Source organism: Ammodytes marinus, assembly GCF_949987685.1.
Source record: "Ammodytes marinus genome assembly, chromosome: 22".
NCBI lineage: Eukaryota > Metazoa > Chordata > Actinopteri > Uranoscopiformes > Ammodytidae > Ammodytes > Ammodytes marinus.
In genome coordinates, this window is record NC_137226.1 from 10596708 (window position 1) to 10620190 (window position 23483).

General features: G+C 44.3%; 2 protein-coding genes across 3 annotated transcripts in view; one reads left to right on the forward strand and one right to left on the reverse strand.

Annotated features, from left to right (window-relative positions):
- wnt5b (wingless-type MMTV integration site family, member 5b) overlaps nucleotides 1-23483 on the forward strand; it is a gene marked incomplete at its 5' end in the record, with an annotated part of 89804 nt that overhangs the window by 48085 nt on the left and 18236 nt on the right. The gene's annotated exons all lie outside the window — the stretch shown is intronic.
- Nucleotides 5309-9065, reverse strand: fbxl14b (F-box and leucine-rich repeat protein 14b). Its single transcript, XM_080051102.1, has one exon. It carries the CDS (start codon nucleotides 8453-8455, stop codon nucleotides 7253-7255), a length of 1203 nt encoding a protein of 400 aa, XP_079907228.1. The 5' UTR covers nucleotides 8456-9065; the 3' UTR covers nucleotides 5309-7252.

Below are 23483 nucleotides of genomic sequence, written 5' to 3' on the forward strand. Positions count from 1 at the left end.
CCAAATCAAAAGAGACGCCAAATGTTCTTGACTGGAGCTGCTGATAAAAAAAAAGTTTCCTGACACACACAAGCGCACACACACACACACACACACACACACACACACACACACCACACACACAGAACCCCTGAGGGCCCCTGGGACTTCAAAGAGCCGTCTACTGTACCTCAGCGACACCTCGACACCAGGTGCCGCAGAGGGGTGGAGGAGGGGAGAAATGGGAATTGCGAGAGGAAGACAGGATAGAGAGAGATAGGGAGCGGGAGGGAGGCATGAAAGGAAGAAAGAGGGGCAGGGGAAGGGGCAAAAAAAGACAGAGCATTGAATGAGAGTAAAGGAGGGAAAGATTGACGATGAGGAAGGAGAAGTAGGCAGGTGGAGATGAAGGATACGCAAAATGAAAAGCTTCAAAATCGGGAAAAAATAAGCTGCACAGAAAGAAAAAAAAAGAAAAGAAAAAAGACAGGGATGAAAGCCAACCAACAGACAGGCAGAGACTCAAGACAGGCCAGAAAGACACACAGATAGAAAAAGGCAGACAAGGAATTGCGGCCAAAAGACAGAGAGATGTGGGGGAGGGCACACTCTGCTGCTAATACCCCTACTGCTTTGTTGTGAAGAACCCCAGTTCCCCTTTTAATGGTGAACTATTCCTTTAATGATGGCAGTAAAACACACTCTCTCTCGAACACAAACGCACACACACACACACACACACACACACACACACACACACACACACACACACACACACACACACACACACACACACACACACTGCTGTTCCTGGCAGTAAATGTGGTTCAAAGCACAACGTGACAAGTCACAGTTCAACTTTTACAACTCACGGGCCAAACGTGCGCTCACTCACACACCAAAAGCAAAAAAAGCAGCATTTGTGACATTAAAAGGTTTTTCAGTGACCTACAGTATCTCACAAAAGTGAGTACACCCCTAACATTTCTTCAAATATTTCATTATATCTTTCCATGCGACAACACTGAATAAATGACACTTTGATACAATGGCAAGTAGTCAGTGTACAGCTTGTATAACAGTGTAAATTTACTGTCCCCTCAAAATAACTCGACACACAGCCATTAATGTCTAAACTGCTGGCAACAAAAGTGAGTACACCCCTAAGAAAAAATTTCCAAATTGGGCCCAAAGTGTCAATATTTTGTTTTGCCATCATTATTTTCTAGCACTACCTTAACCCTCTTGGGCATGTAGTTCACTAGAGCTTCACAGGTTGCAACTGGAACCCTCTTCTACCCATTCATGACGACATCAAGGAGCTGGTGGATATTAGAGTCCTTGCGCTCCTCCATCTCCCGTTTTAGGATGCCCCAAAGATGCTCAATAGGGTTTAAGACTGGAGACATGCTTGGCCAGTCCATAACCTTTACCCTCAGCTTCTTTAGCAAGCCAGTGGTCGTTCGGAGGGGTGTTTGGGGTCGTTATCATGTTGCAGTACTGCCCTGCGGCCCAGTTTATGAAGGGAGGGGATCATGCTCTGCTTCAGTATTCACAGTACATGTTAGAATTCAATGAACTGTAGATCCCCAGTGCTGGCAGCACTCATGCAGCCCCAGACCATGACACTCCAACCACCATGCTTGACTCTAGGCAAGACACACTTGTCTTTGTACTCCTCACCTGGTTGCCGCTCCACACTCTTAACACCATCTGAACCAAATAAATGTATTTTGGTCTCATCAGACCACAGGACATGGTTGCAGTAATCCATGTCCGTAGTCTGTTTGTCTTCAGCAAACTTTTTGTGGGGTTTCTTGTGCATCATCTTTAGAATAGGCTTCCTTCTGGGATGACAGCCATGCAGACCAGTATGATGCAGAGTGCGGCGTATGGTCTGAGCACTGACAGGTTGACCCCCCACCCCTTCAAGCCCTTCAGCAATGCTGGCAGCACTCATACGTCTATTTTCCAAAGCCAACCTCTGTGTACGACGCTGACCATGTGCACTCAACCTTCGTAAACTGGGCCGCAGGGTGGTATTGCAACATGATAACGACCCCAAACACACCTCCAAGACGACCAGTGGCTTGCTAAAAAAGCTGAGGGTAAAGGTTATGGCCTGGCCAAGCATGTCTCCAGACCTAAACCCTATTGAGCATCTTTGGGGCATCCTCAAACGGAAGGTGGAGGAGCGCAAGGTCTTTAATATCCACCAGCTCTGTGATGCTGTCATAAATGGGTGGAAGAGGGTTCCAGTTGCAACCTGTGAAGCTCTAGTGAACTACATGCCCAAGAGGGTTAAGGCAGTGCTGGAAAATAATGGTGGCCACACAAAATATTTACACTTTGGGCTCAATTTGTATTTTTTTTCTAAGGGGTGTACTCACTTTTGTTGCCAGCAGTTTAGACATTAATGGCTGTGTGTCGAGTTATTTTGAGGGGACAGTAAATTTACACTGTTATACAAGCTGTACACTGACTACTTTATATTGTATCAAAGTGTCATTTATTCAGTGTTGTCCCATGGAAAGATATAAAGAAAAATATGAAGAAATGTGAGGGGTGTACTCACTTTTGTGAGATACTGTATATGGGGCGGATATATGGGCCTTTGTCTAATTCGGGGGAGCCTGTTTAAGCTTTTTGAATTAACATGTTTAGAAGCTGTCAATCACGCAAGCGATTGTGATACAGGGATTTAAAAAGAGAGAATCGTGCCGAGAGCAAGATATATTCCTAACATAAAGCCAGTTAGTGGGAGCTTTGATCCCAGCTACCCATACAGTGAAACGCGGGACACACTCCATTTGGGCATTTGTACCAGGGAGAAGCCTTTTTGGGTTACTGCCTCTTCCCTGATTTTGGTCATTTCTGTGATGTTAGTCGACAACCATAGGACACTGCGGTTTTTGAACAGAAAAAAATTTGTTCACTTTTACCTTTTGATATACAGCCAAAGCCAGCTGTTTCTGTTTCTCCCTCTGCTGCTGATCTATAGTGATATTTATCTCTAAAAATGCTCTCTCGGTGCAATAACAAAACATTGGCAGCACCTGTGTTCACCACAGTTCTTTTTCACGCAATGCAACGTTAACTCGAGCCGTATACAATAGTGCCATATATCACCGACGGGGTTTGCATTCCACTTTTAGATTATTCGTGAGACATTACTTGATTGAAAAAAGTAGATTGGGCAATTTTATAAATGTGGGAGCACTGGTGCTTCGCAGATGGCCGCCTGCACTATGCAACCTCCAAGGACTCACGGACAAACAGCAAGGGAGGCAAGGTGACCTGATTGTATAGAAAAGGAAAATAAAAAAACACACGACAACCCTCCACCCTGCTGATGTGTCCTTGAGCAAGACACAGAATCCCCAGTATAGCTCCATGCAGCAGTGGCAGCTTTGCTAGAGCTGGAATTCTGACCTCTGACCTCCCCTATGGAGGGGTTGGCAGACAAAAAGAGATTTTTTTTCCCTATGGGGATTATTAAAGTATCACATTATCATTTGAATGCAGCTGATTGTATCTTTTGTCAGCCTAGCAGACCTTTCGGGAGCAATGCAGTGCTATGACCTTGTCACGCTGGGTCTCCTGTATCTGTCAGTAAAAGGTCTGAAGATCCAAATGTCAAACGATGAGATAAAATAAAAAACAATTGGCCTGTGTTGTACGCCTCCCACCTCTCATTTCATTTATCTGGACGCACACTCCAATACATTACAATGTTCCATCCGTTCCCTTTCAAAATCCTTTTGTTTCCTTGCATTTAGTATTGAACCAAACCAACTCGCATGTGTTCAATATAAGGCACTAAATGGATAACAATAGTACTGTACAGGCGAGATACATAAGAAAGCAGTTCATAGCTGTCAAGTCTCTGTGTGGGGGTCTGCCAACGGATTTTCAGATGTTTTCTGGGTTAAAGCAGAGACAAAAAATATTCACTGACAAATCCTTCTCATCCCAGTGTGCTCTCCCATTGCAGTGTTATTGCGCAAGACCAAAGGCCGGCTAAAGCAAACCTTAAGAAACAGCAAACACTGACATTCTCTGTGTCCCTCTCCTTTTCTCTCTGTGTTCTCTTTCTGTCCGTCTCTCTCTCAGTCCCTGTGGTCAACAATCCCTCTGCCAGGCCTTTATCCCCCAATCCCCGTGGACAGAGAGTCAGGGAGAGGGAGAATGCTTAAATGCTTTGAATGATGGTGTGGAATGCTAAAAAGTGTGTGTGTGTGCTTGTAGGGAGGGGGGGGAGTAAGGAGAAGGAGGAGGAGAGGGTAAGGGAGGTGGGGGGTCTCCTGCCTGGTCTAGGATCTGGTATGCGTGACTGAACAAGAGGAGGAGAAAGAGGGGAAAAGAGAAAAAAAAATCCCCCACCAAAACCTTGCCTTCCTAACTTCTAAAGACAGACAATGGCTACTGACTGGTTTGGCAACCCCTCTGTGTGTGTGTGTGTGTGTGTGTGTGTGTGTGTGTGTGTGTGTGTGTGTGTGTGTGTGTGTGTGTGTGTGTGTGTGTGTGTGTGTGTGTGTGGTGTGTCACTTCACACACAGGACACGTCTCCTGATGGAAAGCAGAGAGAGAGAGAGATCTGCTCGAACCAACTCAACTCTATAGAGCTCATTACTCTGCACATGCAGACGCAGCTCTGCCACATGTGAAATGAAAGACTGCGAAAATAACCAAAAACTAATACCCACAAAAACCCTTCCATGTAAACCTTGAAATCCACCTAACACAACTTTGTAACCTTTTTCGAAACTCCTCTGCCCCCCACCACCACCAGTTGAGCCAAACAACATTTTTCTTTTCTTTCTTCTTCTTCTTTGCTGCATTCGGTGGATAAGAAAACCAGACGTCTATGATTAAAAAAAACAGCAGGGTAGAACTGCTTCCTGTAATAAACGCCCTGGTGATAATTAATTACACAAGGCACTGCAGCCAAATCAAGGCGGCAAGCATCCATTTTGAATGTCCTCGTAAATAATGAAACAACACAACAGATCTTTTCAGGCGGCAAGGCTGGACCGATCAGGGACAATATACTAAGAAATGCGTGGGTGGCTATTAGAAGAAAATGCATGAAAATAAAAAAAATAAAAAAGAAGCCCTGATTGTATTAAATGCACAAGGCCACAGCAGGACTGGCTGCCTTGTAGGAATTCAACAATGTCAGATTACCTTTGTGGGGAAACCGATATTTCTCACATTCTTATTGGGAGGGGAAAAAAACAGACATCACACCAACATCTAGACAAAAGTTTAGTCCACAACGCTTGTTCAGTTCATTATATAAATATCTTTAATTGTTTTAACCGTAAGAATATAAAACAATTTAATTTTGGGATTCTGCATTTTTTTCTTTCTTTACAAACACATAATATACAGTACATCTTTTATTATTTTCAAACAAACAGCTTTTTCAGCAGGACGCACATCCGTATATTAATTTTTCTAGCAGGTCATTGCATTACAATATAACGCCGTCACACACACACTCACACAGTCGTCCATGTGTGTGCGCGTCCGAGTGCATGTGTGTTAATGTGTGTGTGGGTGTGTGTGTGTGAAAGGAAAAGGGAGAGAGATGAGGAGAGGGAGAGAGAAAGAGACATTCCGCATGTAACCCGAGACGAGAGAAACAGAGAGAGAGAGAAAGAGAGAAAGAGAGAGAAAGACAAAATAATCGATTCCTCCTCATTCTAAGCATGTCCTGGAAAATGGATTCAGGGGTATTTCTATTCAGGGAGAGATGGAGAAAAAGAGGAGGGGAAAAAGATATCCCTACCCTCCTGTCTTTCTCTCTCTCTCTCTCTCCAACTCTCTCTCTCTCTCACACACACACCGGTGAGAGCAACATGAATATGAATGCGACCTGTGTGTTGGCATTAACGTGGGAAAATAAAGCCATGAGACAAAAACCCTGATTCATTTCGATCAATAAAGGGTATAAGAAAATCACTTCAATTTGAAGTACGACGCTCTCAACATCCAACTGACATTTGTTTCCACCAGCATCCCTCACAACAAAACAAAAAACACACAGTATTCCTACTTAACGTGGACCTATACTGCGTTTAATAATGGCTCATACCTTTTTTAAACGATATCTCACACTATAATAATAATCCCATATTGTCATAGTGTTATTACAGGATAACTATTTATTCTAAAAGGGTAAGCTGATAATCTTGTCTCCTTTATATTCGTCAAAGCTTCAACACCACATGTCTCTAAAAGGGTGTCAAAGTTGAGCATCATCCCTCAAAATAAAAGGATACCAAAATGCTCTTGTACACAAGCATGATTAGGTTTTTGTTTTTGTTGCATATAGCGTCGCCCTCCTGAAATCTGAATAGATCTTTACAGCTCGCTCTCCCTTTCTCTGTAAAATTGTTGCTGTTTACAGGGGGGGTTAAATTAACAAAAGGTAGTTTAAGATTGTGTCCTGGTCTTCCTTTTTTCCATGGAGGGAGGGAGAGAGAGAGGGAAGGGATGGGGAGAGGGGGGGGGGCAGACACAGTCCCTTTAGGCACATTTTCTCCCAGTCTCTCATTCTCGCTTTCCTTCTGGTTTTTTTGTGTGAGTTTTTCTTTTCTTTAACAGTATACACCCTTTGAAAACAACCAAAATACGAGGTAGCCAAATGTTTTTTAGGCGTGATGGCTGTAGCGGAGATTAGTCGTAAATGTCTCGAATCGCAGACTAACTGTGAAAAAGAAAAAAAGGTCTCAAGTTTTAAACCCTCAATGAAAAGGGTATGATGCAAGTTTCACTGTAGAATCGGGAGCTAGGTGTCAGTAAATGCAGCAGATTATTTCTATGACACTTTTCTTTTTAACGTGTAAAACAAGCCGATTTGTATTGAAGTTAGCCCAGTCCAATATCAGGAATGGTGAGATATTAAAACTCAATATGGGACCTTAAAATTAAATTGTTAATAGGATTTTTTTTATGAGCTCATAACACACATTTTTAATTGCTTCTTGCCAGGCAGAATATTAAGTCGTATCAAAACAAAATTTAAATCCTGCAAGGACAAATGAAAAAATAAAAACATCTGAACAGAAAATTCTGGTGACATGGGAGAAGCACACCATACACAAGCACACATGAGGGGAAAGGGAGATGTCTTCTCTCCTTTTTGAAACAAGAAAGGAACATTTCCTCGCCCATCTATTCCCCTGTCCACATGTAACCCCCCCCCCCTCCATCTCTGTCCAACATCCAAAAACTAGAATAAAAAAAACCTTAACAACACTTCCAATCACCTCACTTTCTCACTCTCTGTCATCTGCCAGAGTCCCAGGTTCAACACTTTAAGGCAGGGGAGCTGTGTGATCCTCTCCAGTCCCCTCTTGGTGATCTTGGTACATCCATACAGGTCGATGCCTGCCAGCTGGGTCAGGTGGTCCGCTATGAGCTCCAGCCCTTTGTCCGTGATGCGCACGCACTGTCCAATGTTCAGCGTCCTCAGCTCGTGCATCTGCCTCACCATGCGGTTGATGCCGTCGTCTGAGATGTGACAGGAGCACAGGGACAGGGACTTGAGCTGGTACAGGCCCTGGGCGATGTAGGCCAGCGTCTGGTCTCCTATCTTATCACAGAAGGACACGTCCAGGCCGGAGAGCCTCAGTGTGCCCATGGCCAGGTGCATGGTGCCCGTGTCACTGATGTTGTCACAGGAGCGCAGGTTGAGGCTCCACAGCGAGGCCATGTGGGACAGGTGGATCATCCCTGCGTCTGATATTCCCCCACAGAAGCTCAGGTTGAGCACACGCAGCTTGGTCAGCCCCTTGGAGATGTGTTTGAGTGACAGGTCGGTGAGCTTCTGACAGTCCTGGAGGGTGAGGTACTCCAGGTTGAGGCAGCCCTCCGCTGCGCTACGCGTCATGCCTGCCAGGTGTCCAATGCCCACGTCCGAGACGTGCCTGCAGGACCTGAGGTTGAGGCTCTTGAGCCTGTGGAGGCCCCAGGCGATCAGCAGCAGCCCCGTGTTGGTGATGTTGCTGCAGCCGCCCAGCTCCAGCACCTCCAGGTTCTTCAGGTACTGAGCTATCCGGCCCAGGCTGGAGTCTGTGATCTGCTTGCACAGGCTCAGGTTCAACACCCTCAGCGAGGGGATCTCCTGGACGAACGCGTGGCCCAGCCCGTTGTCAGTGAGGTTGTAGCAGCCGGACAGGTTGAGGGACTCGATGTTGGGCATGCCCTGGATCACGTAGCTCAAGCTGCGGCGCAGGGACAGGATCTGGACCCTCCGGATGCCCCTGGCCTGGAGGCTGGGGAACAGGGAGGGATTGGCCCGGCGGAGGTGCAGCTTGGCCTCCACCCCCCTCCACACCGACTTGTGGTAGGATGCATCCCTCCAAGCGATGCACACTTGGGCCACCCTGCCTTTGTCCCTCACTTCCATATAGCTGAAAATCATGGCCAAAATTTCCGGGAAGAGGCACGAAATGTGCGTCTCCATTGTTTTTCAAACTCCAGGCATATAAGAATTAATACTCCACACCTCCAAGGCTGAAAAAAGGAACCCCCACACTCAACTCAGACAGCCACCTTCTCTGTTGCGATTATGCCAAAAGTATCAACAGTCCCAGTTATCCACAGAAGTGAAAGACAAACAGAGAAAACAAATAGTTTGTTTCAGTCTCTTTTTCTCACATGTAACTGTCCAAAATCGATCCAACTCTGTCCAAGCCCACGTGATCCGGTCTGGTTGCGCAGTAAGATTCAAATGCATTTAAAAAAAGATAGAGAAAAAAAACAAAAAAAACGTTTATTCCTGCCTCTACCCCTCTCTCCGCCAAAAAGAGGAGGAGAGGGGGGCGAAAGGAAGAAGGAGGCGGAGAGGAGGAATAAGCGTCAATCCTTCCCCCTCTCTCTCCCTCTCTCAGACGACGCTTCCTTGTATTATACCTACAAAAAGACGTCCTCTCTCGGCCGAGCGGGGATCCAGACGGTCGTACATTTCACTATAAGAGAGTCAAAATAAAAACCGGCACTCTTAACCCCGCCTGTTGGGACGCGTTTCCATGATATAAAAGCAGAGAAGATAGAGCACGGTTGGCTTTCGCAGGCAGAGTGTGTGAGAGAGAGGGGCGTCCTGAGCTCAAAGCCTTTGTCTGCTCTTTTCAAACCGACTTGGCAGGGACCCCTAGCACTCTAGCTGTACGGGAGGGGTGGAAGAGAAGTCATAATATTAAACGCGTGTGTTAGAAAACCCGATTCAGTGACAAACAACGCAACTGGCAGCGTCGCAAGGGCACTCTAACCGCACGGGGAGATGTCTGTTAATATTTAACAGGCGATGCAGTGCGAAATTAATTCGTAGTTGTATCCAAGCACCCCTCCCCCCTCCGTGTCAGGCAGTTGGTTTGACCCGCCTCAGCTGGAACGGTGCGAACAGTTTCCCTTGGAAACCAACTTCTTACAATTCAGTTCACTTTGGGCTTTAACCCTTTGAGCGGACCACACAAGAAACACTGGGAAGCCAACTGGAGAAGCCCTTCACAGTCCGCTCACTTTGCATAAAACTTTGCCATTTTTATTGCCATTTTGTCGTTGTGGTGGAAGTTGTAGTAGAGCGTCCCCAGAACAGAATACAGTGTTCTTTGTCTCTTGTAAACAGCCCCCCCACACCCAGCTCTCTCTCTCTCTCTCTCTCTCTCTCTCTCTCTCTCTCTCTCTCTCTCTCTCTCTCTCTCTCTAAGCTAGACTATATAGGCTAGTTTATTGCAAAACCAAAAGTAGCCTACATTTCCAGAGACTATGAATCAACTTTTCACCAGTCAAATATTGAGAAGATAAACTATGTGTCTGGAAACCTGCAGTAAAACTAAACATATAGCCTTCTCAATTTAATTTCACAGCAAATGTGTTAACACTCCTTTACATTATTTTCCACTTGCTTTTTTATTTGCTTGGTGTTTTGTGTTGTTGATTCTGTGTTGCCAGAGCCTCAAGATAGATTGTCACACTTGCATGCTGGTGTGTAAGGCCTATAGGCTATGCATTAGGCCAGGGCTATTCAATTAGTTTTGAATGGGGGCCGGTTGGTGGAAATGATCCAAAATGAGGGGCCAGAAAAAAATGCCTGAAATTGATGAGCATCACATCAATAGCTACATATACTGTAAAACACTACAACGACATAGGAGTGCATATATTGTCTTTATTTTATCAAAGAGTTCACCAGCTTATCAAAAAAAATCCCTATTTGATTAACATAGGCTGCCTGTTGTTTAGTGTTTAACAATCTTATCAGTTCAGGAAAACACAATAGGTTAACTCTTCAACAGCTTATCAAAATACATAGAAATAAATGTACTCTAAGTGCAACAGTTTATCAAAATACATAGAAATAAATGTACTCTATAAGTGCAACAGCTGATAGAGAAACACTTGGAGACACATGTGCACATTTATTTACTGCAGATCGCGGCCTTTCGCGCAGTTATGACCATGCAAAAGCACACATCGCACGTGCTAGTACATTAATTGTGCACCGCCTTGGGGTCGGTCAAGGCGGGGGCCAGTAAATATTCCCCGGCTTGCGGGCCGCCTATTGAATAGCCCTGCATTAGGCTATGTCCCTTCACACAAACTCACACTGTGATCTTAAACTGCACACCCCATTCCCTTACACTGTGTAGCCTACACATAGCCTATGTTATGATTATGAAGGGGTTTGGTGTCCTTAAATGACTGTAGTGATAAAATAATAGGCTATGTGAAGTCTGTAAAATACTTATTTCTCTCATGTGTCTCTCATAAAGCCCCAAAATAATCACTTTGAAGCTGTTGTCTCACATCTGGCATTGCTTACATTTGATACTTGAAGACTCATTCTAGTCTCAGCTGATGGCACTGAGAGTATGCGCGCGCATGTGTGTGAGTGTGTGTGTGTGTGTGTGTGTGTGTGTGTGTGTGTGTGTGTGTGTGTGTGTGTGTGTGTGTGTGTGTCTGTGTGTGTCATAATAGCTAGCTATATATAGCAGATATTTTCTAAATCGCCTATTTGAAGTATCAAAGCGTAAAAACATGATAATAGAGCTGCGATAGTGAAGAGGACATAGGTATTTTTTCTATACTCTCGACCAAGTTGTAACTTTCTTCCCCTGTAGTGGGCCTCTCTCAACCCCCGAAGTAGCCTTGGTCTATTAGTGGGTGTGTGTGCACATGTGTGTCTCAATGTTTATGTGTAGGCCTATGTATATGTGGCAGACAGGAGAAACTATGTCTGTGCCTATGTGCGTTTTTTTTTGTTGCGTGTAGAGTTTTATGTGCTCGCATCTCTGCCTCTCACTGTTTGTAGGCTTCTGTGTGTGTGTGTGTGTGTGTGTGTGTGTGTGTGTGTGTGTGTGTGTGTGTGTGTGTGTGTGTGTGTGTGTGTGTGTGTGTGTGTGTGTGTGTGTGTAGAGATAATATGACAGGGGAGCCGTTTGCTGAAGCCAGTGAAGTGTGGCCGAGCGGAGAGAGAGAGGAAGAGCTGATGAGAAACAGGGAGAGAGAGAGAGCGAGAGAGAGAGCGAGAGAGAGAGATAGGAGGAGAGAGGCAACAGTGATCAGGTGAGGATAACAGGGAGGGAGAGGAGCTGCACAAACAGGAGTTTTTACATGGAAATAGGCAGCCGACCTCAACTGACAGCAACTCTCCTCTCTGCCACTTGTTCCTCTCACCTCCTCTACTCCTATTCCTAAGAAAAGGTTTTCACGTCTGTCTTTAAACAAAACCTTTAAACATTGTGTTGCTTGCTGTAATCATGCCCTCCGTCCCTAACATGTTTCCAATAGGGAGGAATTGTATCCCAAAAGTTTTTCTGAAGCTATTTTAGACCCATCAAGTGAGTACCTTCCACACTTACAAGATAAAATGTATTGTAAAATTCAGTTTGTGTGTGATATCTTATAAAATGTCCAAATGTGTTCCTTTTACTGAAGGCCTTTATTGGAGGCCTCACAAAGTCTTAGAGTGCTCTTACAAGCAATTCTTCACCCATTTAAGCAGCTATTTTGAATGTAATCAGTACATGCTTGATATAGCATGGTTCCTAATTCAGGTCATCATAAAAGTAATTTGCCACATGTGCCTCATTGCTATAAATATATAGCAATTATACTCACAGCTATAGTTGTAAATAGCACACAAATCTTTCAAAACCGCCTAAGTGCTGAATTCATGAACGCTTAGCATCCAAAATCGACCATAATTGTCTGCCGATTTTGTACCGCTTTAAATGTATATCCTGTAAATTCATCAAGGGCAAAAACAAAGGAGTTAACTGCACTGTCCCCCGTGGGCTGCCAGCACCTACGTCCTTGCTGCTCGGGCGCAGAGTGTGTCATGCATTTACAAAGTAGGGATCCTGACATGAATACCAAGCTTTATAATGATGGTGGCGCAAACACCTTGAGTCATAAACAGAGTGGCAGATTAAACAGCACTGTGACTGTGGCTCTGTCAGTTTGCAGGACAAAAACCTCCTGGGATAAAACAGCTGGGGCGCAGACAAAAACAAAAGTAGCCTTAAAAACCATAATGTGATTTGCCCTCATCCAAACATTTTGCTAAACCAAACCGTACACTGATTCTTGGCCCTGTCATCACAACAATTTATTTGTGTTTGGATCAGAATGAAAAAGTAAAAGTCAGCCAATGTGGCTTCAAAAGTTGCCAGGCAGTCTGTGTTGGGCAGGAGGTTATTAGACAAACTGTTGAATGCCAAAAAGAATGAGTGAATGAGGAATGACAAAAAAAGAGAAAATATAGAGATGGAGGATGTAAAATAACAGGGAGAGGCGGGTCTACTGTGCCTTCTCTTCAACAGCAGTAGCTGAGTCTCTCTCTGCATGACCTGTCTCTGTGAGTGTGTGTGTACTTGCTCAGCATGCTTCTTTTTGCTTTTTTCTGTCTCCCTCTGTCTGCCCTATATGTGTATGTGTGTATCAACCTATATACAGTATGTGTGCTCTGTGCGCACTGCTGCGGTGTGTCATACACACCTCTCTTGGAATAACCCGCTGGGCCTTAGCTAGCACTCACACTGAGCGAGAGAGGAGAAAGAGGGGATGGATGGATAGATGAAGAAATGGAGAGGAAAAAGCAAGTGGTGAAAAATAAGGAGGGGTCAGAGAAAAAAGGGAGAACGAGTATTTTTAGAGAACTTCTCAGTAGAGAGATGGATAAAGACACACAGAGAGACAGAGAGAGAAACTGAGGGGCAGCCACATGCTGGTTTTCTGAATATTAAAATGGAGCTTAGAAAAATGGGAGTGGAAGGGAGAAATATTGAAGCAGAAAAGAGATGGAGAGAATGGGACGTCAGGAGTTAGATGTGGCATGCAGGTGTCTCCCCAAAGTGTTCTAGAACCTCTCCTAAAATTCCACTCATAAACATGACCCCCCATGTGTGTGTGTGCGTGTGTGTGTGTGTGTGTGTGTGTGTGTGTGTGTGGCTTCTTGTGTCTTTATTTGATGATCCAAGGGAGGGCTCTAACTGGATAATTGCTCGCCTTGACGTTGTGCTTCATCTGGACCTGCAGCGATTGCTGGTTGCCAAGGTTACATGGGCGTGTGTCAACACGTCCCCCCCTCCTGAAAGGAGACACCTTCCTGAATGGATATTACCATGACGCTGTAGATTCTGCCTCTCTCTCTCTCTCTCTCTCTCTCTCTCTCTCTCTCTCTCTCGCTCTCTCTCTGCAACACACACACACACACACACAAAAACATAAAAGTTACCACACACGCACAAACATATTGGAGAGAAAGCAGACTCAATGCCCAGAGATGCGCTGAGGCTCTGTTTATGTGTGTGTGTGTGTGCACAGGCCCTCTCACTGTATACTGTAAGTGATTAATCTTTTATGTTCCTTCAGGTGTTTTCTTGCTTCACCGGGGCTTCACCTGTACAGTACTGAAACATGGCCCATGTGTGTGTGTCTGTGTGTACCTGCCTTCAAAGCTCCTCTCTCTCCTCTCTTTCTGTCCCTGCTTTCTCATTGTTTTTTAACACTTCCCTGTCTCCCATCCTCTGTCTTCTGGGTTGTGTTTGGCTTCTTTAGAATAGTTAACACGACGTGTTAACACAGTTTTGACTTGCCCGTTTAGGTCAGGTGACATTAATACCCCTTTTACACCCAAATGAGCATGTATAGGCGCAGGTTTTCTAAAAGCGGGTTACACGCCAAAAATAGGCTAATGTCCACTTACAGATTGCAATCAGACCCGGGTCTGATCGCCAGCAGATGGTTGTTCCTCAGTTGCCGGCGGTGCTATGATGTGCAGACCTTGGCCCAGGTCATACCCCAAATTTCCATGTTCATGCCGATCGGAGGTGAAGTCGATAAATACCCATGTATTGCAAAGTAATTTGACCCGGGAATGAATGCCGGTTGCACACATTCGCACTGCAGACAAAAGCCGGATGTTTAAGTGGATGTTTTGGCTAGTGTGAAAGGAGCATAATACGGAGCTCCAAAGTTCATCCCCATATCACTTTTTGACCAAGAAGAGACCTCAATTGGGTTTCTCTTGTAACCTTGACACAATGAAGGTCCCCTAACCATATCAGATAAGACATTTCATCCCAAAACATCCTGTTTTACTATTAACCAAGTGCTTTTTTTAAACTGAACCATCATCTTCCCTAAACCCTTAACACCAAGTCATTTTGGCCCTTCAAACCTATAACCATACCTTAACCATAGCATATAAAGGCTCGCTTCTCCATTGTTCCGTTCTAACCTTTTGATAAAAATGATGTGGCCCTGCTGATAGTGGTGTTGGATCAGAAATGGCTTCAATGTGTTGTGTTGCGCATTTTGTCGTTGGCTGTGAGTGATGAAGTCCTCTCTCTGTCATCATCCCGTCAGAGTTCACGGCGCTCGTTGCCTCATGTCTGACATCCCTCTCCGCGCACACTGCCTCGTAAATTAACCCACAAGGTGTTTTTGATGCATGTGCACTTCCAATCCCTAGCCCCCCTGTCTCACTCTCTTCCAGACCATTTCTCAACCCCGCCTGCATGACTATTATTACCTTTTTTCGCCAACTAGAGGACACGTCGAGGGTGTCGGGCCTAGGATGACAACAAATGGGCTGACGGCTGGCGATGAATGGTGGGGTATGAGTCGGCATGAAGAAAAAAAGGGAGAGAGAGAGAGAGAGAGAGACAGTAAGGGCGGCACAAGAGGAAAAGATAAGTGGCTGCTGAGGAGAGCAGTGTGGGTGATGGAGGGGAGGAGAGAAGAGCAGCTGTGTCCGGAAGACAACAGGAGGTCACTGCCAAAGAGTTGCGAGCCTCTTTTATCCTTCTCCATCTCTCTCTCTTTCTCTCTACCTCTGCCTTTTTCTCTCTCTCTCTCCCTCTTTCTTCCTTTTCCTTTCCTGTTCACTTTCTCTTTCCTCTCTCTGACAGCTTGTCTGTGCTCCCGTCTCGCCAAAACGCCTCGTAGGCTGTGTATGTGTGTGTGGGTTACGCACTACCGCCCCTGCTCCAGTTTTTGCACCACACAGGCTGCTGCCTAGGTGTGTGTGTGTGTGTGTGTGTGTGTGTGTGTGTGTGTGTGTGTGTGTGTGTGTGTTCTCAACAATGCTTTTCTTTTCTGCCAGCTCTGCAGTCTGACATAGGAGATTTTTCAGCCGTGTGCTCTCTCTCTCCCTCAGGAGTCAGCATTTTGGCATTTTCTCAATGCGCCCTGTCATCTGTTGGCATCAATTGGCTGCGTATTGTTTCGTGTGTGTGTGTGTGTGTGTAGGCCTATGTGTTTTTCTTTTTTACTCTGTGTTTTGTCTGTGTTTGTGCAGGGAACCATGAAGGTGGAAAACAGCTCATTTTCAGCCTTAGCCAAATCGTGCTAGGCAGGTTTAGGGATGTGGGCGTAAAAGTGCCGTTACCAGAGTTGTCGACAAGGTCCGTTAAAGGCAAGCGTGAGACGGAGGACAATCAAGCTTGAAGAAGACAATGATTGAGCCCTCTCTCTTCCAACACAAAGGTTCAAGATTCAATGTCTTTTCACTCTGGGTGCCACCTGTGTCAAACCACATGATTCTCTCAGGAAAATGCATTTGATTCAAATTTGAACCTTATAAAGCTACTTAAGGAGAAAACACATTTTAAGGATTTACAGTAATTTCCTCCTTATCTAACCACACTGTAGAGTTAAACTCCTTTTTTGATTAATCTTGGGGCACAAATAAGATCTTCAGTAGCCTTTTTCCATATAAAGTCCGATCCATAGATCATATTAAATCAAATGATGTCTTTCAAAAGTCTCTTGTGTTGGCTTTATATCATGTTTTTTTCATAAAATATTGTTTTTAAGAAAGTTGGTACAAAATCTCTCTCTCTTATACTAAAAAAATGTATGTTACCTTCAAAACCACTTGAGCAGGTGGCAACCGATGAAACTAGACCATGCTTCCATGTCCTAGTCAAAATAGCTTTCAGACTGAGACACTTATAAAAGGAAAACCAATGAAGTATCCAAAATCTTGAAAAAGGCAACACATTAAAGCAGTTCGGATGGATTTGAGTTTGAGCATTTCAGCACAATCATAATATCCCGCCTTCCTCCAATGCAGCCCCACCCCCTCATTCCTATCCCTGTTTTTTTTGTTTTGTTTTTGAAGAAACTTAATTTAGGCTACACAAGCAGACTTACTTGCTTAATACTGTCTCCGTGCACAAAGTGAGTTATATTGTGGCTGAAGAAACTGGTGGCTGTAGTAGGCTACCGGTACCGCGCTGATCTGCTTGTATCACTGGTTTCACTTCAGATATGTCGCCAGAACACCACTTATGCTTATAATGAGACTAGGAGAGGAGGAGTAGGGTTTTATCCGCTCTTTATTTTCCTTCTTTCACAGGCACAGCCGCATATAGATCGCGGAAAAAGAACAAAGGCTTAAACTCCGCTCGTGAGGAGACGTTTGAACAGCTGTTGCGACCCGCGAATCGCAGCCGCTAATAACATGCACAAACTATAACTTATAACAGCGATCGGGACTACATGTACATACTCACACACGGGTGATTCACATTTACACTCAGATAAACACGAATGATGGCTTACTGTGGCAACTTGCTCACACACATCTCACCGAGGGAGAAGCGAAAGGAAATTTACTGAACTGGCTCTCTGGCCGACTGACGTCACGGCCCAACACTAAAACACAGCTTAACACACTGTAAAAAATAACAAGAAATAACAACACTGTAACCTTTTCTACAATGGTCGCTACTCGCTAGGCTACTGTCTGCCGTGGAATCAAAACAAACCCTTTCGTTGAGGACGCGCGTGCACGAATGCGCGGTACACAAGCAGACGGCAAACAGACAGGTCTGTCGGCCAATTAAATCGTTCGGTCCGAACGATTTGATTGGTTGTAGTTTTCACCTAATATTATGAGACTGAAATAATTGTTTCTTTTTATTCCTGGTGGGTCTACCATGCATTTTAGAGTGTAAAAACCTTATTTATACCATTTTAAAGTCATTTAAAATAAGTGTAAAAACTCTACAAAGGTAAGAATAGCTTTAAGGGAAAAGATGACTCATCCGAATTTTGACTGCTGTCAGAATTATATTCTCGTTTTAATTCACCAGCTGCACTCCTACGCACAACACATTTTTATATCATCAAAGACATTTCAAGTCCAACCTTATGTGTCTGTGCTTCTCATTGAGGTCATATTTGTCAGCATTTATTTATCTATTCCAAATAGCTGTCCGCACAAAAAGGAGGATCTTAAACGAAGGACTGATAACACGTAAATCATCCTGTGTACCAGTGTACTTTGACCAGCGGAGCTTCAAGTCACCAGGGGGGTGGGGTGTGTTGGGGGGGAAATCAGCAGTTCTGGCCCAGCTACAGTTGCTTCTCCCTGGCCTTCCTGATCAGGGATTCAGCCTCTCTCGGGGGTTCCAGTCCGGCGGCAAACAAGGCCAGCCAGAGTTTGCTGCTTGTGTGTGTGTGTGTGTGTGTGTGTTCTCAGTTCATCACAGTTAAGAGATGGGGGAGTGTGAGAGGAGAGAGATAAAAACCTAAATGGCTGATGAATCTGACTTTCAGACAGACGACAAGATTCAGGGAGAGAGTGATAGAACAAAGCAAAGAGGTGTAGAGAAACAGATGGTGATACAGAGAAAGTGTGTGTGTGTGTGAGAGAGAGAGAGAGAGAGAGACGGATGGGGAGAAGGAGGGAGAAAGATCTGGGAGGAGAAGTATAGAGAAGATATATTTAGAGAGAGAGGGGAGGGAGTGGGGTGTTTTTGCCTCCCAGCTAGAGGCATGACTCATCTTCTGCCAGCTGACAGAAGGATGGATGGAGGGAAGAAGGGAGGAGATGGACAGAGTGGAGGGGGAGTGGGGTATAGAGAAATGGAGCGGGTGAGAGAGGCAAAAGCGTGACGAGGGCAAGAGACCAGGGAAGAGAGAGGCGACAGGAGGATGTGGGAGGGAAGAAGAAGGAGTGGTGGGGTTGGGGGGCAGAAAAAGAGGATGGGTTTCCACGAGCCATTGTACATGCAACCACACATGTAAAGTAAAAAACAAAAAACAGACAGATATGAAGCCAAGGGTCTCTCCAAAGCCCCTCTCAGCTGCTTCCAAGTCCCACTGCATTTCCCCTGTGTGTGTGTGTGTGTGTGTGTGTGTGTGTGTGTGTGTGTGTGTGTGTGTGTGTGTGTGTGTTTGAGGACGATATAAGCAGTACCTTTCCCCACATTTGACAGTTTGATGTTGCGTGTGTGTGTGTGTTTACATATTTGTGTTTTTCTTTTGATAAAGTAACTGACAAAATGAAAAACAGTGAGCGACAGAGTGGCATCTTTTTATTAAGTGGAGCAGGTAGTTTCATTGTCCCATGTGGTTCTAGGTTGGTTGCATTTTGTTGTAGTTTACAGTTCTTTTTGGTTAATGCAGTTGGCACATATTCCTATTTCTGTTCTTGGCTTGTTGTTCTTTTTATAGGAGCGGGGGTTGACATGAAAACATGTTGATTGCTGACATGGAATAAGATGACACAACAACAGGAAGAGTGGGTTGAATAAACTGTTCGTTTAAGGAATACTTTGGGAGAAATAAATGATCCAGGCCTTGCATACAAAATATACAAGCATAAGAAATACAATGCTGACCAAAAGTATATGAAATATTTGTTCCCCCGCGACCATACTGAAACAGTAAAATGCTACTTACATATGAATACATCTACTCACATAATCTATAGTATTATAAGAATCACAGGGGCAATATTTATGGAAAAAATGTGTAAATTTATTTTGTCAATTGCATACTTGTGAGCCAATAAACTCGGTAAAATGAGCCCGCTTCCAAAAAAAACAAATCTCCCCTAAACCATCACCTTAAAGGGAATAAATGTGTCCCAACCTGATCAAGCCTAATTCTGCAAAAAAAAGAAAGTATTGTTTCCTTGAGGTAGGAAAGACACTACATTTCCTTCCAGGTATCTAGGCTGCCACATGCTCTTTGCTTCTCTTTTCTCTTCCGTCTTGACTTCTCTGAACACTCAGAAGATTTGCCTTTTTCTTTTTTTAACTAGCGGGTGATCAATTTTCAAGTGACAGTATTTAACATTTTGGCATGAGCGGGAGAGGAGAGGGGAGGGGGGGAAACTTCATCAGCCTACTGCAACTGGTTTTCCCTGCAGCAGGAGAGAGAGAGAGAGAGAGAGAGAGAGAGAGAGAGAGAGAGAGAGAGAGAGGCTGGCTATGCTGGCGGCTGGTATAGTCTGGCTCTGTAGGCAACAGAAAAAGAAAAAGAAAAAAAGAAGTGAGGCTGCTGTTAATCCGGAGAGGAGCTGCCGACTTTCTCAGGCGTTGCTCGGCGTTGCATGGCTATTGCTCATATCCTCCAGGGACAAGTCCTCTCGCTCCCTCCCTCCCTCCCTCTCTCTCTCTCTCTCTCTCTCTCTCTCTCTCTCTCTCTCTCTATGTATCCATTACTTGGACACTCCCTCTCTCTTTCACTCTCTCCCTGTTTTCCCTCCCACCTCTTTTCTTTGCTTCATCTCACTTGGTCCAAGTTCTTGCCTCCGCGCCCCCACCTCCCTCCCCTCTCTCTCTTCTCCTCTCTCTCTCTTTGGCTATGGATGTGTGTACTATGGCTGAACTGCTCCTCCTTGTGTTTCAACAGACACAGCACAAGAGAAGACACCAGTAAAAAGAAAGCAGCTCTCTCTCTCTCTCTCTCTCTCTCTCTCTCTCTCTCTCTCTCTCTCTCACAGAACTGCTCCAGTCTGGTATTTCTGTATCTCTGGGTCATGTCCCAGAATAAACTGCTGGCCTGTTTTTTTCTCTCTCTCTCTCTCTCTCTCTCTCTCTCTCTCTCTCTCTCTCTCTCTCTCTCTCTCTCTCTCTCTCTCTCTCTCTTAGTTCCGTAATGAAAAGACAATGAGCATGTTTTTTAATTATCTGTGTCCGCAAGAGGAGAAAGCTCTTTGATTTCAATTTGGCTCCCTCATGTCTCAACCGAATCACCTGGAAATTTAAAAAAAAAACAGTATAACAAGCATCCTGATATGTAACAATACAATAACATGTCCTTTATGCACTGGAGGACCACACACACACATAAAGCAGACTCAGTGGCAAGGTTTGTCAGGGTAAAGCCAGAGTGGCTGCAGTTTACACCAGGTGGCACTGTGGTGTCAGTTACATTTAACAACAGGGTTCGGGTTCCTGCTCCTGATTGGTCTGTCATTATCATGAGTCACTGCTGCTTCTGCTGTGAACCAGCCTTTCATTATGCAGAATATTTCAGCTGCCACAATACAGGACATTGTCCAGGAGGGGTTAAACCCAAACCGTTAAACCTATACATGGATGTGCTACTCCCTTGTGTTACATTGACAATAATACAAAATGCATTCTGCAGGCCGGTTGTACTGCATAAAAGTTTTTTCGAATTACGAGACTTTGTTTCTTCTTTAACTTTGCTTTTAGGACAGGGATTGTGGTCTTCATCTGATGCACAAAGTTCCTCATTTCAGAGCCATGTTACATTTTAGTACTATATTCAAGTTTGATGGCACTAATGGGAGAAGTACTGGTATCATTCAAAGCTAAAGTGCGTAACTTCTGTTGCCCCCCCTGAGGAATTCTGAGTAATTACAACAACAGTGTTGGTGCATCTACATGATATGAGGGAAGCCTTCAGTGATTACACATGGATTTTATACCTTCTGCTGTACGTCCAGGTTTTTTTTTAAGCAGTAAAATCAACAACTGAAACATTTCTTGGGCACTTGTTGGGATTTTTCTGAGCTCCTGTGCCAGTGTCAGGGGGCGCCGCGACACCAGTTTGTAAACGCTGCCATACTGAGAAATACAGAGAGAGTTTTGTGTAGATATCAACTGTGTATCATATTGTTCGGCAATGGCTTGAATGTAACCGACATTCATTTATATGAAAAAGGTACGCACTACAGCTTTATGAATAAAATAGATTATAAGTAAAAGTCCCCCATTTAAAATCCTATACAAAGCACAGAAGTGTAGCATTAAAATGTCCTTAATAAAGTTCTCATTCTGCAGAAAATGGCCCCCTGGACTGATATACTATTAAATACGACATGCACTGACGCATCAATGCATTGGAAGCATTTTATTGCCGTAGCTGCCCGAGGTGGAACTAGTTTGGTCTAGCGGTTCTCATCCTCGGGGTCGGGCCCCCTCAGAGGGTCACTAGATAAATCTGCGGTGTCGGGAGATGATTCATGGGGTAGCTAAAAAGAACAAACAAAAAAGTGATTTATTTTTTGGGAAAATATTGGATCATTGACCTCTTTGGGACTGGAGCAGTTAGTTAAATGAAACCATCTGAGAGTTTAAGAGATGAAATGTCTCCGTGGTAGAACGATAAGATAACAACACATAGACATTGACATTGCTTATTCTATAAGATGTCACCAACTACTGGCTTATCTCAAACAATATATTGTATATTCAGTGGTGGGAAGAAGTAATCAAAATGGTAGCTTCAGTAAAATAAGTGATGTAATGTATCTAAAGTAGCAAAAAGTGTCAATATACTGTATACAAATAATACAAATCAAAGTTTCGCATTCTTAAAGGTTCAGTAAGCGGAATGGTCGGTTTAGCTAACTTCCTGTCAGTTACTGCAGTTAGCAGTCCCCTCGCTCGTCCCTACGTCACCACATTAATGCACTGCGGTCTTCAAGCAGCGAGTTATCTAGCATCATCTCAAATCCATAAGTGTGATAAAACATGATAAAACTATCAAAACAGACATTGGGAAGGATTTTTACCTGCTCCGCCATTGTAGGCGCATACACATTCACCCATCTGTCACTCTGCACGTGCACCGGCAGTGAGAAGGGTGCCGGTTTGTAGCGTTCTCTCTTCTGATTGTTGGTTAACAGTGGGATCCCCGAAAAGTTTATTTTCCGATTACATGCAGATCGAGTGACTGAGACATTGGTTTTATGAAACGCGCACACTATAAGTGATCACTGTACGAATAAAGAGCGATTTAACACTTATATTAACATAAATAAAACGCTTACTTCACCTTTAAGTAAAGATTAAGTGTTATCACCAGCATAATACTTAAAGTATGCTACAAAAAGTTGAATCACAAATTATGAATATTGGCCCATTTCATAATCATAGATAAGATAAATATTGACCAATTTAAGGTTGCAGCTGGTAAAGTTGGAGCTAATTTCAAATACCTTTATAGAATGTATGCTTGGGAGCTAAACCAATAAACTAATAAACTAATAATCTGAATCTGCAAAGAAACTAGTTAGTAAAACTAGTAGGCTAAATAAATGCAGTGCACTAAAAAGTACAATATGTGCCTCCAAGGTAGCATGAAAGTTGAAGTACATTACAAGCTATCTATTACTGTAGGCCTCTATTAAGTCAAAAAATAAACAAGTGGATCCTTGTAATGTCGTTTTTTAAAAGTCAGGGCAGAAGTAGTCTTGGACTAAGTCAATGTCTCTGTTTGACCAGGTGATGGCGCTGTTGCCATAGTGAACCCCTCTTCATACAACGTATTGAGTGACACGACACGAGCTGCATTAGGTCCTTTGGAGAGACGACGACTAGGCTACTACAGAAGTCAAGTGGACAAACAAGAGGAAATGCAAAAGAAAAAAAGGAATTTGATTCGGCCTCGGGGGTCACTCAGATATCGGTTGGACCAGTTTTCTGTTACATATTAAAATGACCTGTCTGTTTCCTGTCATTGTTTATTCACTCGCTCAACCTGACTTTGACCCACCACCACCCCACACCACCCCACCCCACCCTTAGCATGCAGCATATCAATCAGATGTATATTGAAGGGCAGCCAGTTAGATCACTCCTCCACATAGCTGTGTGTGTGTGTGTGTGTGTGTGTGCTTGTGCGCGCGTGTGTGTGTGTGTGTGTGCGTGCGCGCGCGTGTGTGTGCGTTGGGGAGGTTTAGGGCCCCCGAGAGATGAAAGGTGTGTGCGGCC